The sequence below is a fragment of the Lissotriton vulgaris genome, chromosome 3_1 (assembly GCF_964263255.1).
Source record: "Lissotriton vulgaris chromosome 3_1, aLisVul1.2, whole genome shotgun sequence".
NCBI classification, from domain to species: Eukaryota; Metazoa; Chordata; class Amphibia; order Caudata; family Salamandridae; genus Lissotriton; species Lissotriton vulgaris.
Window position 1 is genome coordinate 643,866,778 of NC_141689.1, and position 20,565 is coordinate 643,887,342.

The 20,565-nt window shown below is 45.2% G+C and overlaps 1 protein-coding gene across 28 annotated transcripts in view; it reads left to right on the forward strand.

Annotated features, from left to right (window-relative positions):
• Positions 1–20,565, forward strand: part of CAST (calpastatin) — a 641,814-nt gene that overhangs the window by 599,531 nt on the left and 21,718 nt on the right. For 24 of the 28 annotated variants that reach the window (XM_086960931.1, XM_086960936.1, XM_086960943.1 and 21 more), the window contains 7 exons: positions 602–649; positions 883–975; positions 1,557–1,649; positions 6,677–6,778; positions 14,215–14,301; positions 14,677–14,715; positions 16,400–16,489. In XM_086960931.1, the coding sequence (XP_086817057.1) occupies positions 602–649; positions 883–975; positions 1,557–1,649; positions 6,677–6,778; positions 14,215–14,301; positions 14,677–14,715; positions 16,400–16,489 (552 nt within the window). The remainder of the gene's footprint in view (positions 1–601; positions 650–882; positions 976–1,556; positions 1,650–6,676; positions 6,779–14,214; positions 14,302–14,676; positions 14,716–16,399; positions 16,490–20,565) is intronic. The other 4 variants (XR_015309292.1, XR_015309294.1, XR_015309295.1 and 1 more) reach the window with 1 other exon arrangement.

Genomic DNA, 20,565 nt, shown 5'->3' on the forward strand with positions numbered 1-20,565 from the left:
ATGATGTGTGCGGTGTAAAAATGATAAAAACAAACACAATAATTGTTATGAGATAGCAGCCATCTTAATCAAACTAGAGACAAAGACTAGTTGAGGCATAGTCATGCATAAACCAGAAAAATGTATTTCTAAACGTCTGTGTTTTTAATTCAATTTCAATAGATTCATGTTAATATGCACATATAATTCTAATCAGAAAATAACTCCCAAACATGTCTAACAACTTTATTTTTTGCAATATTGAAGATTTTTGCAGTGTGGATTTATTTTGAGGGCTTTGTGGCCTGCAGAATAACCTTTCCCCTCATTTGGCAAGGGTATCTCTTGGATGTAAGAGGTGACCTCTTTCTTTAAGTAGTATGTAAGGACGTGGAATCTGAGTTTATTTGCTCATCTCTGTGTGCTTCAGAACTTTTTCTTGTGTGCAATTTCTTTTATTCTGTCCTTACTACTGGAAGAGCTACTGTTAGTGTAAAAGGCAAAATATTTTAGAACTTTCACTAGTCACAATTTCTTATTTCGCAGTTTAAGCAATATTGTTAATATGTCGATCTCTCATTGAATTCAAAACGCTGAACACGCCACTCTGTTTTGCCCACAGGATAAAGACGGCAAACCAATGTTACCAAAGCCAGAAGCAAAACCCAAGGTGAATGAAAAATCTGCTATGGGTAGAATATGTGAATAGTGTGCTTTTAAGTCAGCCTCTGTTTTGTTTCTAGATAAATGCATTTGCTCCGTACTCTACTCTGTAACCCATTGTGAATATTTTCTGCAAGCCTGCCTATAGCATAGTTTAGCATGTGTTCCATCATCTACTGGCCAAAAACAAATTGTCTTGTAAATGCTGAAATGCTGTGTTCTTTTCGGTGTCTCGCCTAGGCAATGAGTGACGATGAGCTTCTTGACGCCTTATCTGGTGACTTTGTCACCTCTCCTTCAACAAAACAGTCGGCACCATTGCCTTCAGGCAAGGTTAGTGATTACATTCTTTCATTTATGTGACTGATCTCTACTTCGGGTCTCAGTGGCTTTAGGTTTGTGATTTTTTTGCGTGATCTTGTGATTTTCCATGCTAAACCCCAACTTGCCTCTTTCTTGTCAGATCTTATCTACAGCACTCTATTCAGAAGGTCAGACTTTGTAATTAACACTCAAAACATACTACAGTTTCTCATGCTTTTCACTTAAGAGATCCTGCAGGTATGAGAAACAAAGATGAGTTTGCTACTATGGGCTCATGCGCTTGAGAGACACTGACTGGCAGATGTATTTATAGCTAACTGCTTGTTATCAGAGTTTTGCCGTTAACATATACAGATTTAGAACAGTGCTTTCTATTCCATGTTGCCCTAGATCTCATGTTTATAGAAGTTGTGGTTCAAATTTCTTTGATAAACCAGACTTGTTCCGTAGAATTTCATTCCGATTATTGCCTTGTGTTTCTCCCCAAGCAAGTTTTATGTAAGTAAAGTGAAACTGTGAAAATAAACATCAGCTGTACGTTGTGCCGAAATGGTACTCTAATTACGCACTTCATTTGTTTTATTTTTCAGAAGGATGATAAAAAGTCTGTAAGTGCTGAAGAAATTGTCTCCTGCTCGTCCGCCTCTGCGGTGCATGCTGGCGCTCCAGTTCCTGCAGATTCAGTAAGCGGGAAAAAAAACTGAAAAAATCAAACATTGATGTGAATACCGCATTGGAACTTGAGTGTTTTTTTAATATAACTAAATACTCAGTCTGGCACATTTATGGGACAAATTAAGGCTTTAAAATCTACATTTTCTGGATGTAGCTGCATACTAGTCGTGCTTTTGGATGGCATTCTATAATTTTGTCTGCTCGTTGGACACCTGACTGATGAATTTTGCACACTTAACATGATACACTGCCTGCTGTGCAGCTAAGAGTATTTATGCTGCACCTCATAGAATCCGCTTCAATAAATTGGGTATAAAACAGGCACAGAATTATTCAAATGCTTTGATAACTCTGACCACGAACCAAGTTCTCAGTCTGTAACAGTGCTTACTTAATTTGTGACGGTAGTCGCAAGTGGGGGGCACAACACTCGTTTTTAACATCCAACTAGGAGAGGAGGGGCAAGAGATAAACAGGAAACAAATGTCAAAGAGAAAACAGATAATAAAAAGAACTGCAAGAGGGAGGTCTGAGAGACAGCAACTGTCTGGTGCTGGCAGAAAGAGGCATGAGGTGAAATCAAGGCTATGCAGCTTTGGTATTTAGCAGTGCCTGGCATTTGACATCTCAGGTGCTGGATCCTAAGAAAGCCTTGGGGCCTTTGCACTTATTAGGTCTCGCCTTCATTACAGCGCTTGCGCTGCTCACCTTGGCAGGATCTATTGTCGTTGGTTTTCTGTCTGGTTTCTTTGGAAGTGGGGTTGGTGACTGCCCTGTCTCCCTTAGGCCCCGCCCACTCGACTAGAGTTGCAGCGCATGCGCACTGCGTCTCTTCACGCTGTGTCTTTGTCTCACACTTGAGCCCGCTTCTCTGAGAGGAGTGTTGTCTCTTCCTCGTCCACTTTTACTTTCACAAATGCAGCAAATCGCACTTTAACCTTAGCGGTCTCGTGCCTTGTTTCTGGAGTTGCTCTACGGAGGCCTTTTAGCGCAGTCAGATGAGTGCAGAAGGCTCAATTCTTATTGGTATTTGGCACACATAGTGCAGTGCTACCGGCCATTTGTGTGGCAGCGCATTAGAGGGGGACGTTTCAAATAGTTGAGGTTTCCGTGACATGGGGCGGTTCCCACTGTCATCGGCGCAGTGCTCTGCAGAGCGATGTAGGGTAAAATGAGGCCCTCACCCCCTGCAGAATGTGGCGACGGGCCACTGAGTCTCCCATAACTGACAGATAATCATTGATCTTGGGCTGAAAGCTCCCCCGTCCCTCCCCTGGAGGGTCATCACCCTTACACTGCTGCAGAGGCTTGTGGTAGGCCCTGGCTGTGCAGTGCGTGCCTGTGTGCACAAGCGGTCTAGTGATGCACTGTGACATTATTTTCCTTCAGAGAGTGCTGCGTTGTGCAGTTGCGTGGGTGAATCCAGTATTTAGTGAATAAGTGCAGTACTATGCAGAGCTCTGACGTGAAGTGCTAACCTTCTTGTGAAAAGGAGTGAGGCACAGTGGCGTCAGATTCTGCAGCCTGCTGTGTGACATCTGGTTTGTGAGTAATGCCTTCACCAACCACCTGTAAGACGTGCTTCCCCACTGGTTTAGTGTTTTTTTTTTTCAATGATGGGTGTTTTCTTGTAGCTTAAAGCATGCAGCTGGGGCCAGTCCATGGCCAAATTGCGGTGACCCGGCAAAGGCCCTCGCGCAGCTCTAACTGCTGGAGTTTAGCGTTGTGTTCGGGAGGAATGAGGTGCATTGGAAGAGCCCTGTTCGGAATTCAGTGCTGGAACAGCAGTGTGCTGCAGACCAGGACTGATGTGGCTTGGCAGAGATGGGCATGGGTCCCTGGGGAAGAACAGTAGATTTGCAGATGATTTTATTTTTTGAAAGCTTTATATAAAGGTGAATCAGGGTGTGCGGGAGATATTTTTCCTTGTAGTTGAGTCGCCTGCTCCTCTCTACACACTGTAAGCCCCTGATGTGATGGCGCTTCGGTGACCCTGAGAACGTCATCCTGAGGGTTGTGCCTATTCTCTGCCCATATGACATGCCAGGCTTATACTTGTGCCCAGTCTTACCCATAAATAATGTGCTACTTACTGCTTGCTGCCCTGCGTATACTGTGGGTTAGGTAACAATTTGGTGCGAACACTGAACTCTGTGCTGGGCAGGCAGCCTACACTAGGTCTCCACTTCATGCCGTGGATGCACACGGCTGCCCAGCTCTGTACTCACCACGGAGAACATATATTCAGACATGCACTCGGCGCCGCCCTACTTTTAAGCGCTGCTTCTGTCCCAGTTCCTTTTTCAATCTTGTCTCATACTTCCCCCACCCTTACAGTTTTGCTCTGACTTCTGCCACTCATTCTCTCACCCTCATCTCTCTCATTCTTCCACCCACTTCAGCTTCACCAGTTCACTTTCTCACCACTAACTTTACACCTCTCTTCCTTAGTGACTTACTCCGCGCACAGACAACAGGGACAACAAATCGCCCCCCAAAAAATATATAGAGTTAGCCTCCACTGCTTGATCTCACTTTCACTCTGGCCATTACCCCTATTTCCCAGTTTCCCTCTGCTCCACTTTTATTCCCTGGTTCTCTTCCACCGTCCCCTACATATTTTCCACATTCCCTCATTCTTGCACCTAGGTCTCTGCCTTCTACTTCTACATATTTCTTAACTGTTTATCTGTCTCCCCGTTCCATTGTCCTCTCTTCCTCCTCGTTCTCCTTCGGTCACCGTCCCATGTCCACGTCCTACCACAGGGTCTCTCCATCAACTCCCACCTTTCTCTTACCTTCGCCTCTCCCAATCCCTCCCCCTCTAGCTTCACCAGTCTCATTACAGATTCCACCTTTCTTCTATTTTTTTGCCCCCACCTTCTGCAATCTGCATCATTTCTGTTTCTCACCGCTCCACCATCACCCTTCCCCTCTCATATCTAGCACGTCTTCCCTCACCACTACGTGCTCCATCCCCCTTCTCTTCCCTATATAATCAGCATAATTTCACTCAAAGCTACACACGTCCACACCACACAATTCAACTCTTCACATTTCCATTCCACACCACATAATTCAACAGCAAACCACATCATTCAACTCAACTACATAATTACACAACACACTACATAATTAAACTCTTCTACATACCACTCCCGAACACAAAATGCCAATCCAAATAATTACACTCCATAATGCACAATTCTACTCCACATAATACCAGTGCACTCAGTGCCCATCTTTACTATCCACAAAAAACCACCGCACACCATACCACATAATTCTACTACATTAAACCACTCCATACCACACAATTCTACCTCATACATTCCACAACTAACAATACCAATTCCACCCACACAATTCCACTCCACACCACCTACATCCACTACACTCCAAACCAAAGCGCATGGGTAAAAAATATTATCATTCACAACGCCAATAGCCCTAACTCTGACAAATGCGAGACCTATTGCATTGCAAATGCCTGTATTTTTTGTACCAATTAAGCACCTGCATTCCAGCTGGTCTCCAGCTCTACTGTAAGTGATTTTACTCTTTGTAGACCCAGGCTCTGCCTCTCCCTTTCAACCATCAAACCCTAACTCCCTCTGCCCTCCTTCCTCCTTTACTGTTCGTCCTTATTTCTGGTGACCATACCTCCTACTAAATCCTAAGCCTCGCCTCATCCACCTCATGGTCTGGCAATGGCATTCTGGTGTGTTTACACAATATGGGTTGTCTCTGTCTCCCAGAATTTGACAATTTATATTAATCAAGTAAGCAATCCTGTTTCCTCCAGCATGCAAAGCTTTTTCATTTCTGTGTATGATAAATATGTGTGCATGCTTACGGCATGCCCCTGCGGTCTGTACTATAGGTTTTGGTTCTGTTGGCAGTGGCCTCCTATACTCCCACTAAGAGCCACCCTACAAAATACGGAGGTCACTGTCCCTGATACCCCTTTAACCAGGGTCCAGTTTTGCAGTAACTCTCCGTCTTTGCTCCTATCCTTACAGTGAGTGAGGTAATGACAATAGAGAGTAACACATTTCCAGAGTTACAAATTTACTTGGTACCGAAAGGATGTGGTGTAAGTGATACGAGCAATATGTTTACTCTATTAGAATCACAAAGTTGGGCAGAAGGATGTTGACAAAAAAGTGTATTTCAATATAGAAAGGATACATGGAAGACATTCTGGTCCACATTACGAGTAGCAGCTTATTTCTGAAAGGGCCAGTAACTTCTGGAACCATAGGCATCGGAATTGTGAGAGCCCTGGGAGCACCTGCAAAGGTTCAGGCCAAAATGAGAAATGAACAAGGCAGTTAGACCTTGAAATACGTATTCCACCAAGAATTTCTCATGTCTTAGTGGACCCTAAAGGTAAACACGCATTTCCCTACTTACAAAGTTACTGCTACCCCCAGAATTGGTAACTGTAATGATGAGGAAACACTAGCCCATTACCAGGGCCACTTGTAGTGAGGGCCATAGTAGAAATAACGTGAGAGCAAATGATGTAAAAACAATATAGTTTTTTAAGTTATATTAGTGATAGGAGAACAATAGAAGAGTACAAATATGAATAAAGACAGTTGGATGTGTATGCAGGATGAGCAAAAAACTGACAGTTCTTGACAAATGTGCTACAGGTGTGACATTTTGTAAACTATTTTCCATTTGTAGATACAAAGTTGTGAAACATTAGAGCACAGGTCCTTGCACAAAAATACAATATGACTACGATCCCTCCCCCCATTAAAAATATTGAAGCAGAGGTTTTTAATTATAGCCATTTTGTTGGTTCTATTTCCTGATCTTTATCTTGCTTTTTTATTCTTTGCACTTAATAACAACTGAAATATCTAAACTTAAGAAATCAAGTGTGTTCTGCATATGGTCCCACTTTCCAATCTTCATTCCTTCCACAGAGTCGGAGGGTTTCTTAACTGGCTATGGTCTCAAGTTTTGTTATAATTACTATTTAATACAAAGGTATACCTAATTGTTCAATTTAATTTTCCAGGATGTGCAGATTCCAGATGATGCCTTTGATCTCTTGTCGGACACACTGGGCACAAGAGAGCCGGATCCTGAAGACAACAAGCCCATGGTGGATAAAGTAAAGGTAATCAAAAAGGTTTTCTGAGCCAAATAACCACAGGACAGTGGATTGTATGATACAGATTTATTACAAAGCTAAAGATTTGTCAGGGTAGAAATGCCCAACAAGATTCAGTCAATAACTGGGGTTTGGTGGACTAGGTTGCTGCATGTCCACTTTCATCAGCATAGTTTTCCAGGTCCTATGTATCGCTAAATTAAATTCTAAGCAACTAGAGTATGGGATAAAAACTATTGGGACTGTAAAAGGTTTGACAACTCGTAGCCTCCACCATTTTAGAATTGGTCTTTCTCATCTATCCCTACTATTTCAGGACTCATTTATTTAGTTGGGAACGTTCATATGATTTTTGGTATGTCACAGATATGACTTACACTGTTAGGGGGCCTTTAACTGGCATTTATTGGTGGTTTGGGGTTGAAAGCAATATCATTTTGAGGCTGAAGCTCTGTGGACCTAGACTTTCCTGCTCACTGATACACTGGAGCACATTAAAGTAATGTAGCATGAATTAGTGAGTGAATAATGCAATTTATAAAGAGTCTGATACAGACCTATACATCACCTAGCGATGTTAACCGTTATGGGATAGCTGTTTGCGTTTACTAGTGGATTTCCTAAAGAAGAGCAGGATTTTATGGCATGACACTGAGGCTAATATAATGCAAATCTCCTTCATTGCCAGTTTACAGCAGCAACAATTGAAGAATATAGAACTTTAAGAACATTCTAGTAGTCCATAAGATCCCCCCACATGCAGTATTCTCCCTTCTTTGTTGTGGCTGCTCACAAGATCAGTACAGCCTTTACACCTTTAAGCCTTATTCTGTTTTTTTTTTTTTACTTGTTGTCTTTAGCTATCCCACCCTCTCCTATAGGTATCTTGTCTTCTACCTGGTACTAATCTACATGATTAACCATTATTAACTATAACTTTGATTATTAATTAATTTGGGAAAGGAGGGTGCTTGCTGTCGCCATTTACGTTTTTCTTTTCACTGTCGAGCCGGAGGTCCGGTTCTGCACCTGACACATTGCAGGCATTCCCCTCAGCTCCTTAAGGCACAGAAATACACCCTTGCAAGACTTCGTGTTTTTCTTTGGAGGCCGGTCTGCATGCCTTTCCCGCAGTCGGCCGGCATCCTTTGAAAACCCGAAATCGCATAAGCTGCCATGGCAACGCCATAACCAAGAGCCAAGCTTCGCTGACATAGCAGTGCGGCTCATCAAGACTTCCACAATATCCTCGCGAGCCGGCCCTGCTTGTAGACTAGCCCGCAAGAGAGAGACCGCTCCCCTCCCCCAAGGTCGCTAATGAACGCAACTCACCTCGCGCACAGCCTCAGCGGAGATTAAAGACACTATCATAAAGTCCAGCAGCCCTCTTCCTTCACAGCTGCTGCCGGAGCCCTCTATAAAGGAAAAGAACAATGAGAGCTTAAATAAGAAAATTGAAAATTGTGGGAAACAAACCACAGGGCAAAGCCATAAAAACAAAGAAAGCACAATAAGATTTAGGAAAAGCCCTTAAGAAATGAGTAATAACACTAACCCAAGCTGGCAGCTATTTTAATAATCTGATAGACTACTAGCCGCAGATTCCTTAACGTAGAATTATCCCCAGGCGTGAGACTGGATCCGGAAAACTTTTTTTGCCACTGCATCTCTGCCCGCCGGGGGGATGGCAACACCCGACCTCGCCCAAACGTCGTCCACATCCGTGACGTCATCGAGGATACATAAGTCCCACCCCGGCATGCCTACGTCAGTTTTTTCTCTATTCCGCGTGCAACGCGTATCCGGATTGTGTCCTGGCCTGTTTTCGGGCCTTCTATTCATTTACACACTTTGGCGTTAAGTGGAACAGTGTGTGAATGCCTTCGGGCTTCAAGATGTGTACCTCCTGTGTGCGTCCCATGTCGGCGAAGGACCCTCACCCAATTTGCATGTGGTGCCTGGGTGAGCACCACGACTCGGAGAGCTGCAACTCCTGCCAGCACCTTAAGCCTAAGTCACGGCGGAAGCCCCGGTTGAAGTTGCTGTCGGCGCGCTTGTCCAGGTCGGTGTCATCCCAGTGTCCGTCCCCTACCTCGGAAGCAAGGAACTGCTGGTTTCGTCTGCGACATAGTCTATCGCTGTGGCCCCAAAGGCTGGTAGGTCCTTTAGTTTGTCTCTGAGGCCGTGTCCGCTTTTCACGGTGGGCGCCTGTCCCCCCCCCCCCCCGAACATGTGCCCCCTCCTGTCCTGCCCCTCTCTTTGGCACCTGGTGTCCCTGCCTCGCCGCAAATCCCTATGGGGCACCCTGTGGCATCGCAGGAGACCGCCGTGACTCCGGGCTTGCGCCTGAGTCCCACTCGGTCCTCTGAGCAGGCAGCTGCCTCACTAGAGGCCGAGCCGGCACCGTTCCGCTGGAGTCACGAGTGGAGGCAGGGACCTGGGGTGCTTTCCCGAGTCCCCGTCGGCGCGGGCAACTGCCTGGTATAAGGCCAAGCTGGCGCTTTTTCGCCGCCGCTCCCTCACCGTTCTGGCGTTGACCCCGCCTCACCCTCGTGGAGAGCACGTGATGGCAGGAGTCGACCCGGCTCCTCGAGTGCCCACGTCGGCGCCAATCTTGCACCGATGGTGGACTCCACGGAGCCGCGCCAGCATCGGGTTCTGTATTCGACTCCTGCGGTTCCTTCTTCTCCAGAGGTCTGTCATCTGTTGATGTGTTCCTCCCCGGAGACAGGGCGCTGTGTTGTTGCCTTTTCACCTGCATCTTCCAGGGAAGGCTCTTCACCGTCCCCACGGCCTAAATCCTCGAACCCTTCTTTCCGTGGCTTGCGGCCGGTTTCTCCACCGGTCCCTCCGCCTTCCTCTGGGGCCCCTCAGGTTCCCCATTCTTCTAGGGATCCCCCACTATTCCGGGGCTGGCTTCTTCCCCCGGGACATGGGGAAGGATGGCTCAGTCTGCAGCCATTTCCCACGGAGGAATTACTTTCCCCTCCGCGACGCCCTATTGAGGCCAGTGTTGCCTTTGTTCGGGCTAGTTCCACGGCGGTTGGTTTCTGAGGATGGGTGAACCTGTCACTCCATTTCCTACAGACAAACTCTTGGAGATTCTCTACCAGGGCTCTGGTGGACGGGAGCTGTTCCTTCCTTTTGAAGCTTCGCCACCGTCCTGCTCCGCACGACCCTGTCTGTCTTTCTTTCCACCTCACTACTCAAAGCGCTCTTCTGCGGAATGCCTCTCCATGTTTGCCTGCGGTGGTGCTTCCTACATCTTGGGAGGTCCGGTGTTTGGATTCATGGGGACGTAATGTCTTTCGTCTGTCCAGCGCTGCCTTGCGGGCGCTTAACACTTTGTGTGTGTTTACCAGGGCTACCTCTAGCTTGTGGGACTCTGTGGAGTCTCTTCTTTCTCATGTCTTCCATTAGGGTGTCTGTGCTGATCTGCGGGGCCATGTGTTGGATGGTAGGGAGTTGGCCGTGTTTATTCTTCGTGCAACTTGGATGTTGCCGATGCTCTCGGCTGTGCTATGGCCACTTCTGTGGCTCTCCGTCGCCATGCTTGGCTATGTGATGCTGTTTTTCCAGAAAATATTAGAGAGCGTCTGTTTGACCTGCCTTTTGACAGGCTCCTTCTGTTTAATACTCATGCAGACTCCGCCATTCAGCTTCTTCTTGCGGGGCTCCGTCCTCCTCCTCCTCAGTAGGTTGGTTTGTTGATCCTCCGGGGCTCGGTGGGAGGCGTTATCCCACTTTGCTTTGGTTTTTGGAGTGGCTGTTATACTTTCTGTGAGGGTTACTGTGCCCCGGGGTCCTTTGGTTAGCCCCTCTTTTCTGTTGGCTGCTGGTTCAGCCCCTTTTTGGACACAAATGTACCTTTTGGCTGATTACTAAGCCTTCTGTCGCAGGTTTATAATTTGTTCTCTGATACAGGATTGTCTTCCCTAAGAGTGGTTCCCATCCTTTCTTAGGGACGTGTCCTACCCTATGTGGGGTGCTTGTAGCTATTGTATAGCCCTGTCTTATGCTGGGAGGGTGTGGACTCCTCCTTGCGGGTTCCTCACCTTTCCTGTTGTTGTTGTATTATGCGGGTGAGGTCCTTGGTCCTTACTTGAGCGTGGCCTGGCCATCTATGGCGTGGTGCTGCGGGGTTTTTGCCCTTTGTCTGCCGTTTGGTCTGGTCCTCTGTCTGGTGTTTCTGAGGGGATAATTTCTTGTGTTGACGGGCTGGTCCATCCTACTTGTCTCTACTCTTCTATTCTAGCTGATCGCACTTCTTCGTGGTTTGATTCTGTCTGAAGCGGTCCCCTTTTAGGGGTCGTTTGGGATTTTTCTGGCCTTGCCCTTGTTCAGAGCCCGATGTGGTCTGGGCGTTTACTTCTTGGCATTTGCCAGCAGCTGGCTGTACCCTCCTGCTCTTCTGTTCTGTGGCCTGGGGCCTTGGCATGGGTTCTGGCGACCCTGCCTCTTGTTCTGCGGGAATCTTGTGAGATCATCTTCTTCTTCTACTGCCTGCCTTTATTGCTGAGGCGCCTTTCTGTCTTGTCTGTTGATTTCCAGCTGTGTTAAGCTCGGCTGCCTTCTCCACTGGGTGTGTTTCCCCTTGGAGGGAGTGCCTGCGTTTCTGCCTCTTCTCCTTGGATTCTGTGGGTGGCTATTTTTCCTCGGTACTCCTCTGGTGGAGATCCCTGGTTCCTTGGTTGGGATTGGGGTGCACTGGCCTCCTTTTGCATTGTCCTTGCTCCTCCTGATTGATGAGGGTTGGGTCGCCTCTTTTTGTTGTCATCACGGATCCCCTCTGGGTCCGGTGTTCTCTATTGGTGACAAGGTTCTCTTCTGCCTGGGGGGACTTGGCTATTCTCCCTGTCCCTGTGACTCCTCCCCTATTGGGGCTCTGCTTCGTCCAGGCTGGAGAGGTCCTCTAGCAGACCCTCCTCCCTCTTGGGTATGGCTAGGGTATCTATTCCACGTTAAGGAATCTGCGCCTGGTAGTCTCTATCAGATGTACGAGTTACTTACATTCGGTAACAATGTATCTGGTAGAGATGATTCTAGCCGCAGATTCCTTCACGACCAGCCCTTCCTCCCCGTTCTGCGAGGGTCCTCTTGGTCTTCTGCACTCGCCTGCCTCCTGGTGGTTGTCTTTTGCGAGTGCCTTTTCTTACTCCCTCCTTTGTGGGGTGCTCGGTTTGTGGTTACTCTATTCTTTACTTTCATTGGCACTTCTGCATCCCTGCACCCTGGTCTCCAGTGTGGGGTTCGCTCGTGCTTCTTCTTCCCTTTGTTACTTGGACTTCTGTCTTTGGCAGTCCTTGGAGTTGAGGTGCCTTAGGTGGTCTCTACCTTGGCTTTCGGGAGACTTTCTACCTGCTGGTATTGTCTGAGGTTGAATGGTCATTGCTCTGCGTTCTGACCTTTGTGTCCCTTTCTGTTCCGGGCAGTGGCTGCAAACTTCTTGGTCTGCTGTGTATTTTTTCACATGCTTCTGCCCTGGGGAGGCTGTTGTATTTGTTTGCATGATTGCTTTCCAGTAGTGGTACCCTGTTCTTTCATTCCAGATCTTGGTGCCTCAGTACCTGACTCTATTCTGGATGGTGCAGTTCCTCACCATTTGTCTCTTTCCCTTCTGTTTAGCGGGGTTTTTCGCACACTGTTCCAATATTCTCACAGTTTTAATAGTGATGGCTGCGCGTTGTGGCGCGGAAAAGTTCTCCGAAGAAAACTGACATAGGTGTGACAGGGTGGGACTTATGTATCCTCGCTGACGTCACGGACGCGGACAACGTAAAGGCGGAGTCACGTGGTGCCGTCCCCCTGGCGCTCAAGGATGCTGTAGCAAAAAAGTTTTCTGGATGTAGTCTCACGCCTTGGGATAATTCTACGTTAAGGAACCTGCAGCTAGAATAGTCTCTATCAGATACATTGTTACCGAAGATAAGTAATGTTCCCTTGAGTAGCATTTTCATGTCTTTCAAGCTCCAAACCTGGTATTAGTAGCCACAGTACTACAGCATGCTTACAAATCAACCAGTGAGCTCTGCATTGCAACTCAGCCTTAGTCATTTACAACCTACTTCCTAAGATCTTTGAGCTTCAGATGTACAAGATTGCTGCAAAACTGTATAGACCTGTCTACCTACAAAGTCTATTTGCACCTACAACTGTAGCTACAGTTGACACATTTCCTACATGATATTTGGATTCGGGGTTTGCACCTTGTGTGTGATGTCGGATTTATTTGATCTACATTAGGGATGTAACACGCAGAGTTTCATAAAATCTCTGCAAGATTCTGCGGCGCTCCACCAATGAGTGGAAAGTATGCATTGTGCGATGCAATTTAGCGCCAGTATTAAGAGCAGCACTGAAAAGTTAGCGCAAACAGCACCATGCGGTGCGCAAGAGCGGTTGGCCATTTAAGTTGATTTTTACTGCGGCTCAAATAGAAAATCTACCCCAGCGGCAGCAAATCTACTAGAGAAGCAGCCCTCTGACCACAGCCGCTCACGACTGCCCGCGACGCCTGCGTTAGAAATGGCGCTAGGGGATGCCAAACTTTGTGCTCACATTTTTGAAGCCTCGCTGGAAAAAATTCCGCCATGTGGAGCTCCACATTACAAGAGTAACACTGAGTTACCGAATTCCACAGGCGCACACCTAATCTACATTTGATTGAGCTAAGACTTTCTTTCCAAATACCATTTAGATTGGTTATTTACTTTGTCAGAGGAGTGAGGGGTGAACTCCACACTTGTATCTTTTCAGAATACATTTTTAGTTTATCCTGAGGGTGAAGTTGTGTTTTAGAAAGATAATTTTTTCAGCGTTGTGTAATTTATAAGCAATTGACCATGTGCTCACTGCCATGTTTTCCACTACATGATTGAAGCTGCTGAATACAAATGATTGTATTGGCAAGTATCAAATCAGATTCTAAACTCTGTGGAATGCAGTATACTGAAACCGAGCTGGGTTTCAATTAGTAACATTGTTATCCTATATGGACTTTCTGTAACCGTATGTATTACTCTCATGTCCTCCTTAGTTGAACAAACATTGAAGATCTCTGTTCTTGCTGTTAAATGAAATGAAACAAAGATGGTGCTAACATCACTTGCTTTTCCATTGCAGTTTCAAAATCCATCCTCAAACAGTATCTTCTGTTTATTGACATAAATGTGCTACATGTTTTACTTCCTGTTGTGATGTGTCGCAACATTCCCGACTTTTTATTCTGACATGGTGTTCTATCAGCATTGGAAAGGCTTTGTTGTAGGCCAGTTTACTATTTTCACTGAATATTTTTCATAGAATCTGACCAGGTTATTGGTATAAATACATTTTATTAGTCCTTAATTGTGTTCAAGACATTTGTTATTTTTTTATTTGAAAAGCTGACAGTCCCCAATGAACAAATGGTATCTAAAATATTCTTCACTGAATGTCTCTAGGAAAAGGCTACAAAGGAACACATAGACAAGCTCGGGGAGAGAGATGACACCATCCCCCCAGAATACAGAGAGCTCCTGTCTGGAAAGGTATTGTACATTTTGTTTACCAAATACAATATTTGTGCTGTGGTAGCGTATATCTAATGCACAGTACCTAAAATAAAAGTGACTTGCTAATAGGGAATTGGGATTAAATAAATTGTTTGCTCATCATCCTACAGCAACCATTTGAGAACCATTTTAAACTTGTTACGATGCTGATTGGTCAGTGTTACTTCTTGATTTTCTCTGTGAATATGATCAGTCAGCTGTAATATTACTGAAACTGTGTCCTAAAATACATAGTGACCCATGAGCAGTTATACACCAGGTTCTGCTTTTGATGTGCTGAGTGTAAGAATTGACGAGCGGAGACATAGAAGTATTTTTCATATCATCTGCAAATCTTAATTCATTTTCCAGGACAAACCAGTGACGCCAGCGATTCCTGAAAAGCCAAAGGTAAATATCACTACTAGAATTTCAGTTGAATCTTACAGACCAGATAGAATGTTCTTAGGTGAGCAGTTTAGCTGCTGTTTGATACTCTAAGAGTACATACAGTATTATGTAATGGGTACTTGTAATATGTATTATGTGAACAAATGTTGGGTTTCCTACAGCATGATTTGTGCCTACAAACTATCAACTTGTATTCACATATTCTAAAGCATGGTACAATAAATAATACAAATGGCTTGATCTTTTTATAATTTCAAATTGGAAATGTATGCAGTGTACATTTCCTCCTATGTTTTGGGCAGAGTTCTGACTTCACAAATATGCCAGGACTACAGAAAATCAACATAAATAAATGGTTTCCATGTAGACTTGTCCTCCCTGGCAGAAAGTGTTACTGAAATGTGTATTACCATTTTAAACTTGTTTTTCCCTCATAGAAAACCTCTCCATCAGCTATAAATACCCGGAGATCCTTATTCTTAAATCAGATTCAGTTGAATTAAGCCAGCAAGTTATTACCTTCTCTGTGCATATACGTTGAACGTGAGGCCACAAAAAACTGTGGCGTAACTAGACCTATCGCCACCTGGGGGCAGACCCTAAGTTTGCTGCCAGGTCCTCGTAAGAGCGGTGGGGGAGAGGGTATTCGTTTCTGATGGAAGACTTCTTCCCGGGGTTGGTGGGGATAGGAGGGGTGGAGGCGGCGGTGGCATTCGACTGACGACGTGTTCCTTGTTCTCGGGGGTGGGAGGATGGTGGTAGTCGACAGACACAACTTGCTCATCGCCGCCGCCCTCAAAAACAATGCTGCCCAGGGCGTAAGGCCCACCCCCCAGCTATGCCATTACCAAAAAAGATTAAGACCCAAGCCCATTGTGCTTACTTAAATTTGGTTATACCTGTATAAAATATGCAGGCATATACAACATGTACCCCACTTTCCAGGAGCTATTTACAATGTATCAGTAGTGATATCAAGACAAAAGTTACTGCTGCAATAATGAATGCCCAATCCAGAATTGGCTCAATGGACTAATGCGTCCACTGCAAGGGCTTGTGTTTGACTTCATGGTCACAGGTTCAAATCCCAGCAGGTCCACTCAGCCTTTCATCCATCTGAGGTCGAAAAATGTATCATTGTGTTGGGTAACAATGAACATCTGTTATTCAGCGCCAAAATGCCTCCGGGTGAAAGTGCGCGTTCCAAATACACATGTTCTGTGTATGTTATTATCTGAGCTGTCTGTACAAAGCTAAACTATTAAGAAAAGAAAATAGAGCCACTCCAACGCACTTCGTACACACATAACAACTTTTTATCTGCACTTCCATGAATGACTGCTGGCCTTTGTAAACCAGTCTATGTTTGTAATCTGTAGTATTTCCAGACAGTAATAGAAACTGAAGTGGAAAAATCTGAAATTAAACATTTTCCAATCTTGCAGTCAGACTTTTTTTGACAAGTAGCCAATGTGGACCATGAAGGGCATAAAATGGATCAAATATTTGAATTCTCAAGTGTTTAGCACATTTATACATGTAACCCATATAAAGAAATACAATGATAAGTTATCACTTTTGCTCTATATTTCCATTGAAACAAATTATTACATCTATTGCATACTGAACCTGGTGTTTGAATGATTATCCAGAGGTGATTTTCTTTCCATAATTGTTATTACAGATTCCGCAGGATGACACCAAAGCTATTGATGCTCTCTCGGAGGGATTTTGCTCTTCTCCGTCACCTGCACCACCCAGTCAGCCAGCAAAGGTAGACCCCTTTTGGACTTCTTTCCCCACATAGATTGCTTGCCTAATAGAGGATTTATTCATGTGCCTTTACCTTCTAGAAGTGTTCTTATGAACATGTCTCAATATACTTCTCCTTACTTTCTCATCAACCTACCCCTAAAATTGTGTCAATGACGAGCAGAAAAGAATGACCTGAACATCCAGTACACTTATGGCGAGATCTTCAGGTGGTCATGGAAATTTCTTGTCTAGCTTACACTCTGTCTGGAACTATCCTTAGGCACCCTCTTTGTTATGTTTAGTATCCTAGTTACTTTTCTATCAACATCTAAAGATTGTATATGGTATGTGCTGTATTGATTTTGCAAACGTAATAAATAAATAAAAAAAATAAAAAAAATATGCAGATCATCCAATCCTAAGGCCCTATCCTCTATATCATGCATTCGGCCCTACATATTAGAGCACATGTGTTGCCTTTCAGATTTGTCTGTAGTCAGCCTGCATTAAGAAGAGCTTACTAAGCGTTGAAGTTGTAGCATATACCTCCTAATTTAATCATTCAAGTGTTTGGATGGCTTTTCATCCACAAGTGGAAACCCATTCCATCAGTGTGTTCTCTGTGTTTCATGGACAGAGTGAGTACAGCTTAAGTTGTATCTGAAACCTGAAATTCACAGTTTTAGTTAAAGCCATGTCTACTATGGAGCTATCTGATCTCTTTAGTCCACCCTGAGGTGTCCCAACTCAGTGGCAGTGCAAGGGGATTTGTTGGACTGGGGTACTGGGCTATCCATACATGAGGTTAAATACATCTGGCATCTTACAGCATCCACTCTAAAGGACTGTTTGTATTAGAAGTGCGTAGAGAAAAGAAGTTCTATTTATAGGGGGTGGTTGTTTATAGCCAAGTGAGCATCTTCACCTCCTGCAGAAGAAATAATTCGTTAAGAACCTAAAGATCAAGGAAGGGGAGAAGCCCTCCACACTCTTTCTGTACAAGAAAGTAATGGCTAACTCTGTTCAGAGGGTGAGCTTACTCTTGCTTTTAATAGGAAAAGCCCTTCTATGGACGAGCCTAGCAGATAGGGTAGAGGTAGGTTTGAGCTATATAAATACCACATAAATACAAACATGCTGTCAAGCATAACCTACCTACCTGCACTCAGGAGGTGATGCAAACAATAGGTACGGTAGTGGAGAAAATGATCCTCTCGTAATGAAACAGAGGGTGGTACCCAGATTCTGGGTAGATCCTTACACGTTCTTGGGAGGTTCGAGAGACAAGTATGTGGTTGTCTTTGCTTTCCCCTATTTTATGTCCAGAAACTTAGAAAAAGCTTTCTGGAAATCAAGGCTGCCACAAGTTTGTAGACCCCATCGTTTTTCTTTTTTAAATTTTAATCACTTGTATTCTGAATAGAAGCCTTTAATAATGGAAACTACCAATAAAGTTTCATGTCTTAACATACCATATTCAGTACTAATTTACAAGGTCCTAATATTATTCTTTACACATGGCTTGTTGGTTCTGGAGATTATTTGATAGACCTGTTAGACAGTTCTGAAATTGTGCATATTTCTCTTTTTAATACTTATATCTCCTAACTGTTCTCTGATTAGGACAGTATTATAATACTCTTCTGTATGCTTTAGCGGCCTTACACCGTTTGCCTTTTTTAAGGACCGCCATGCCCTTTGTATATCCATTTTTTGACTAGAATGCACACATTTATTTTATTTCCCCATTTTTCAGTAACTGGTGTGGGGTTCAATCCATGGAGCCTTGCTTCATTTCTTCTGGCCTCATTAGACCCAGATTATAAAACAACTTCACATATGTATTGGGACCTGGCTCTCTTCATACCCCTAATATATACAGTAACTCATTTGGCTTCAGGGGAACCCCTGCTAAATGTGCTTGGTATGCCCTCCTATGTTTGTTAGTGGCGTCAAATGTACAGGCAAGTCCAAATAGTTTGGAAAAAGGTGCTCACAGCCCCAGAGGCATTGTCCCTAGCACACTAACCTTTACTGATCAAATTCAGAATTTTCTGCAGGATATGATCATCCTAACTTTGCGTGTTAGATGATTTCTGAGAAATCTTGTAATGCTGGTAGCGCACAAAGCAGAGGTTTGCACTGGTTAACTGGCCCTTCCAAGCAGGGACACAGATGTTAAGTTGGAGGTAGCTTTTAGATTTTAAATTTTTTTTATTAGCTACTTTAGATGAAGAAATAGAAAGTTAGAGGAAAAGAAAACAGTAAAACATCTAGAATATATACATACACACACACACACACACACTACCCCTCCTGGGGTATAGTGTAGACCATCAACCAAGACTCGGTTGTCTCTGTCCTGGGATTTTTTTCAATCTGACTCTAGGTTAGGTGTAACCCATCTCCTAGCAGTCAGCCACAAGGCGCGGGCGCCAGGTGTTTCTTGGGCTTGCTCTTTTTTTTTCCCCTTGAGGGTTCTAATTCAGGGGTTGCCTGGTGGTGTTTGATGTGGGCTTCCGGAGGGTGTGACCTGTCCAGCCCCATCGTCTTGTCAAGATTTCTTCATGAGCATTGGAAAGTCTGCTACCATAGGTTGTTGTTGCTGATGGTGTTTGGCCAGTGTATTTGGAGGATTTTCCTTAGACCGATGTTGATGTAGATCTGGACTTTGTTGTTGGTGGTCACGATTGTCCACCACTTTTCTGCTCCATACAGAAGAATCAATTTTACGTTGCTGTTAAAAAGCCTCATCTTGATTTGCAGCATTAGTTATTTGAGCTCCAAATCTTCTTTAGCTGAATGAAGGCAACCCTTGCTTTGCCGATTCTTGCCTTGACATTGGTGTCTGTGCAGCCCTGCTTGTCTGTGACAAACCCAGGGTAGGTGAAGGCCTCAACCTCTTCCAGTGCATCCCCTACAAGAGTGACTGCAGTTGTGCTGGCCATGTTATGCTTCAGGAGCTTTATTTTTTTCTCCCTGCGGATGTTGAGGCCATGTTGTGCTGATGTGGCTGCCACATTGTCGGTCTTCTCCTGCATCTACAAATGTGCATGGGAGAGTAGGGCCAGGTCGTCTGCATAGACAACACTGTCCATATGCATCCAAAGTTCCCCTGTATCACGTTTCTTCTAATTGCTGTGTATATCTGATAGAGATGTCTAGCTGTAGATTCCTTACCTTTTAATTTCCCAGGCACCAGGTTGGATCTGGAAACTTTTGCTCGAGCAGTAACCCTTGTGCGTGCCATCGGGTGGATCCATTCAGCTCTGCGTGACGGCATTGGTTGACGTTGCGGTCTCCTGTAAAGGCACCACGCAGGCACGTGGAACTCAGTTCTTTTCTTTCCATGCCAGTTAAGCGCCGATCCTGGAAGAGATATACTCCTCAGTCGCTTTTTGAAGGCCTTGTGGGAGTAGGCTATGGAGATCCTTGCGGTCCGGCAGTCGACACCATCCAGCGAGCCTCAGCAGAGGTCCCGGTCCCGATCGAAGAAGAGGTGGTCTCGTGACTGCTCCAGTAACCCCTAGTCCTCTTTGTCCCGTTCTACGTGCGCTTCTGCGGAGTCAGGCCAAGGTTGACTTGACGCCTCCCTCCTTTTCTGGGAGTCGGCGCGACCCCCGCCCAAATGTAGGAATTGTACGAGGCCATAAAGTGCATTTTTGAGTGGGCCGACCTCTCGGGTCCAGCGGGGTCTGAAGGGTCCCCATTGGATTCAATGCCATTGGCTCAGGCCACAGCGCTGGTGTGGCCTCAGGGGTCTGATCCCGTAACTGGAATGACGCTAATCTTGTCATTCCGACCCCCCTGACGTCTGACCCGAAGTTGGTGCCGCCGGTGCCAGCCCCATCCTTATCCCCGAAGACACAGAGCCAGAACGGTGTTGCTTTACGTCGATTGAACCCAGGGGTTCTATATTGTCACCTGAACACTTTGAAGATGTTTTAGGCTTGGAGATGAATGGGAGGGGTCTATGGACGCTTTGGAACACCGGGATGTCTCTATAGAGCATGTGAACTGGACACTTCCCCAGAAACTGGCATGCTCTCTCTGCCAACTGTGGCTACGGAGGACGGGGCATTATGCCATGGTGGT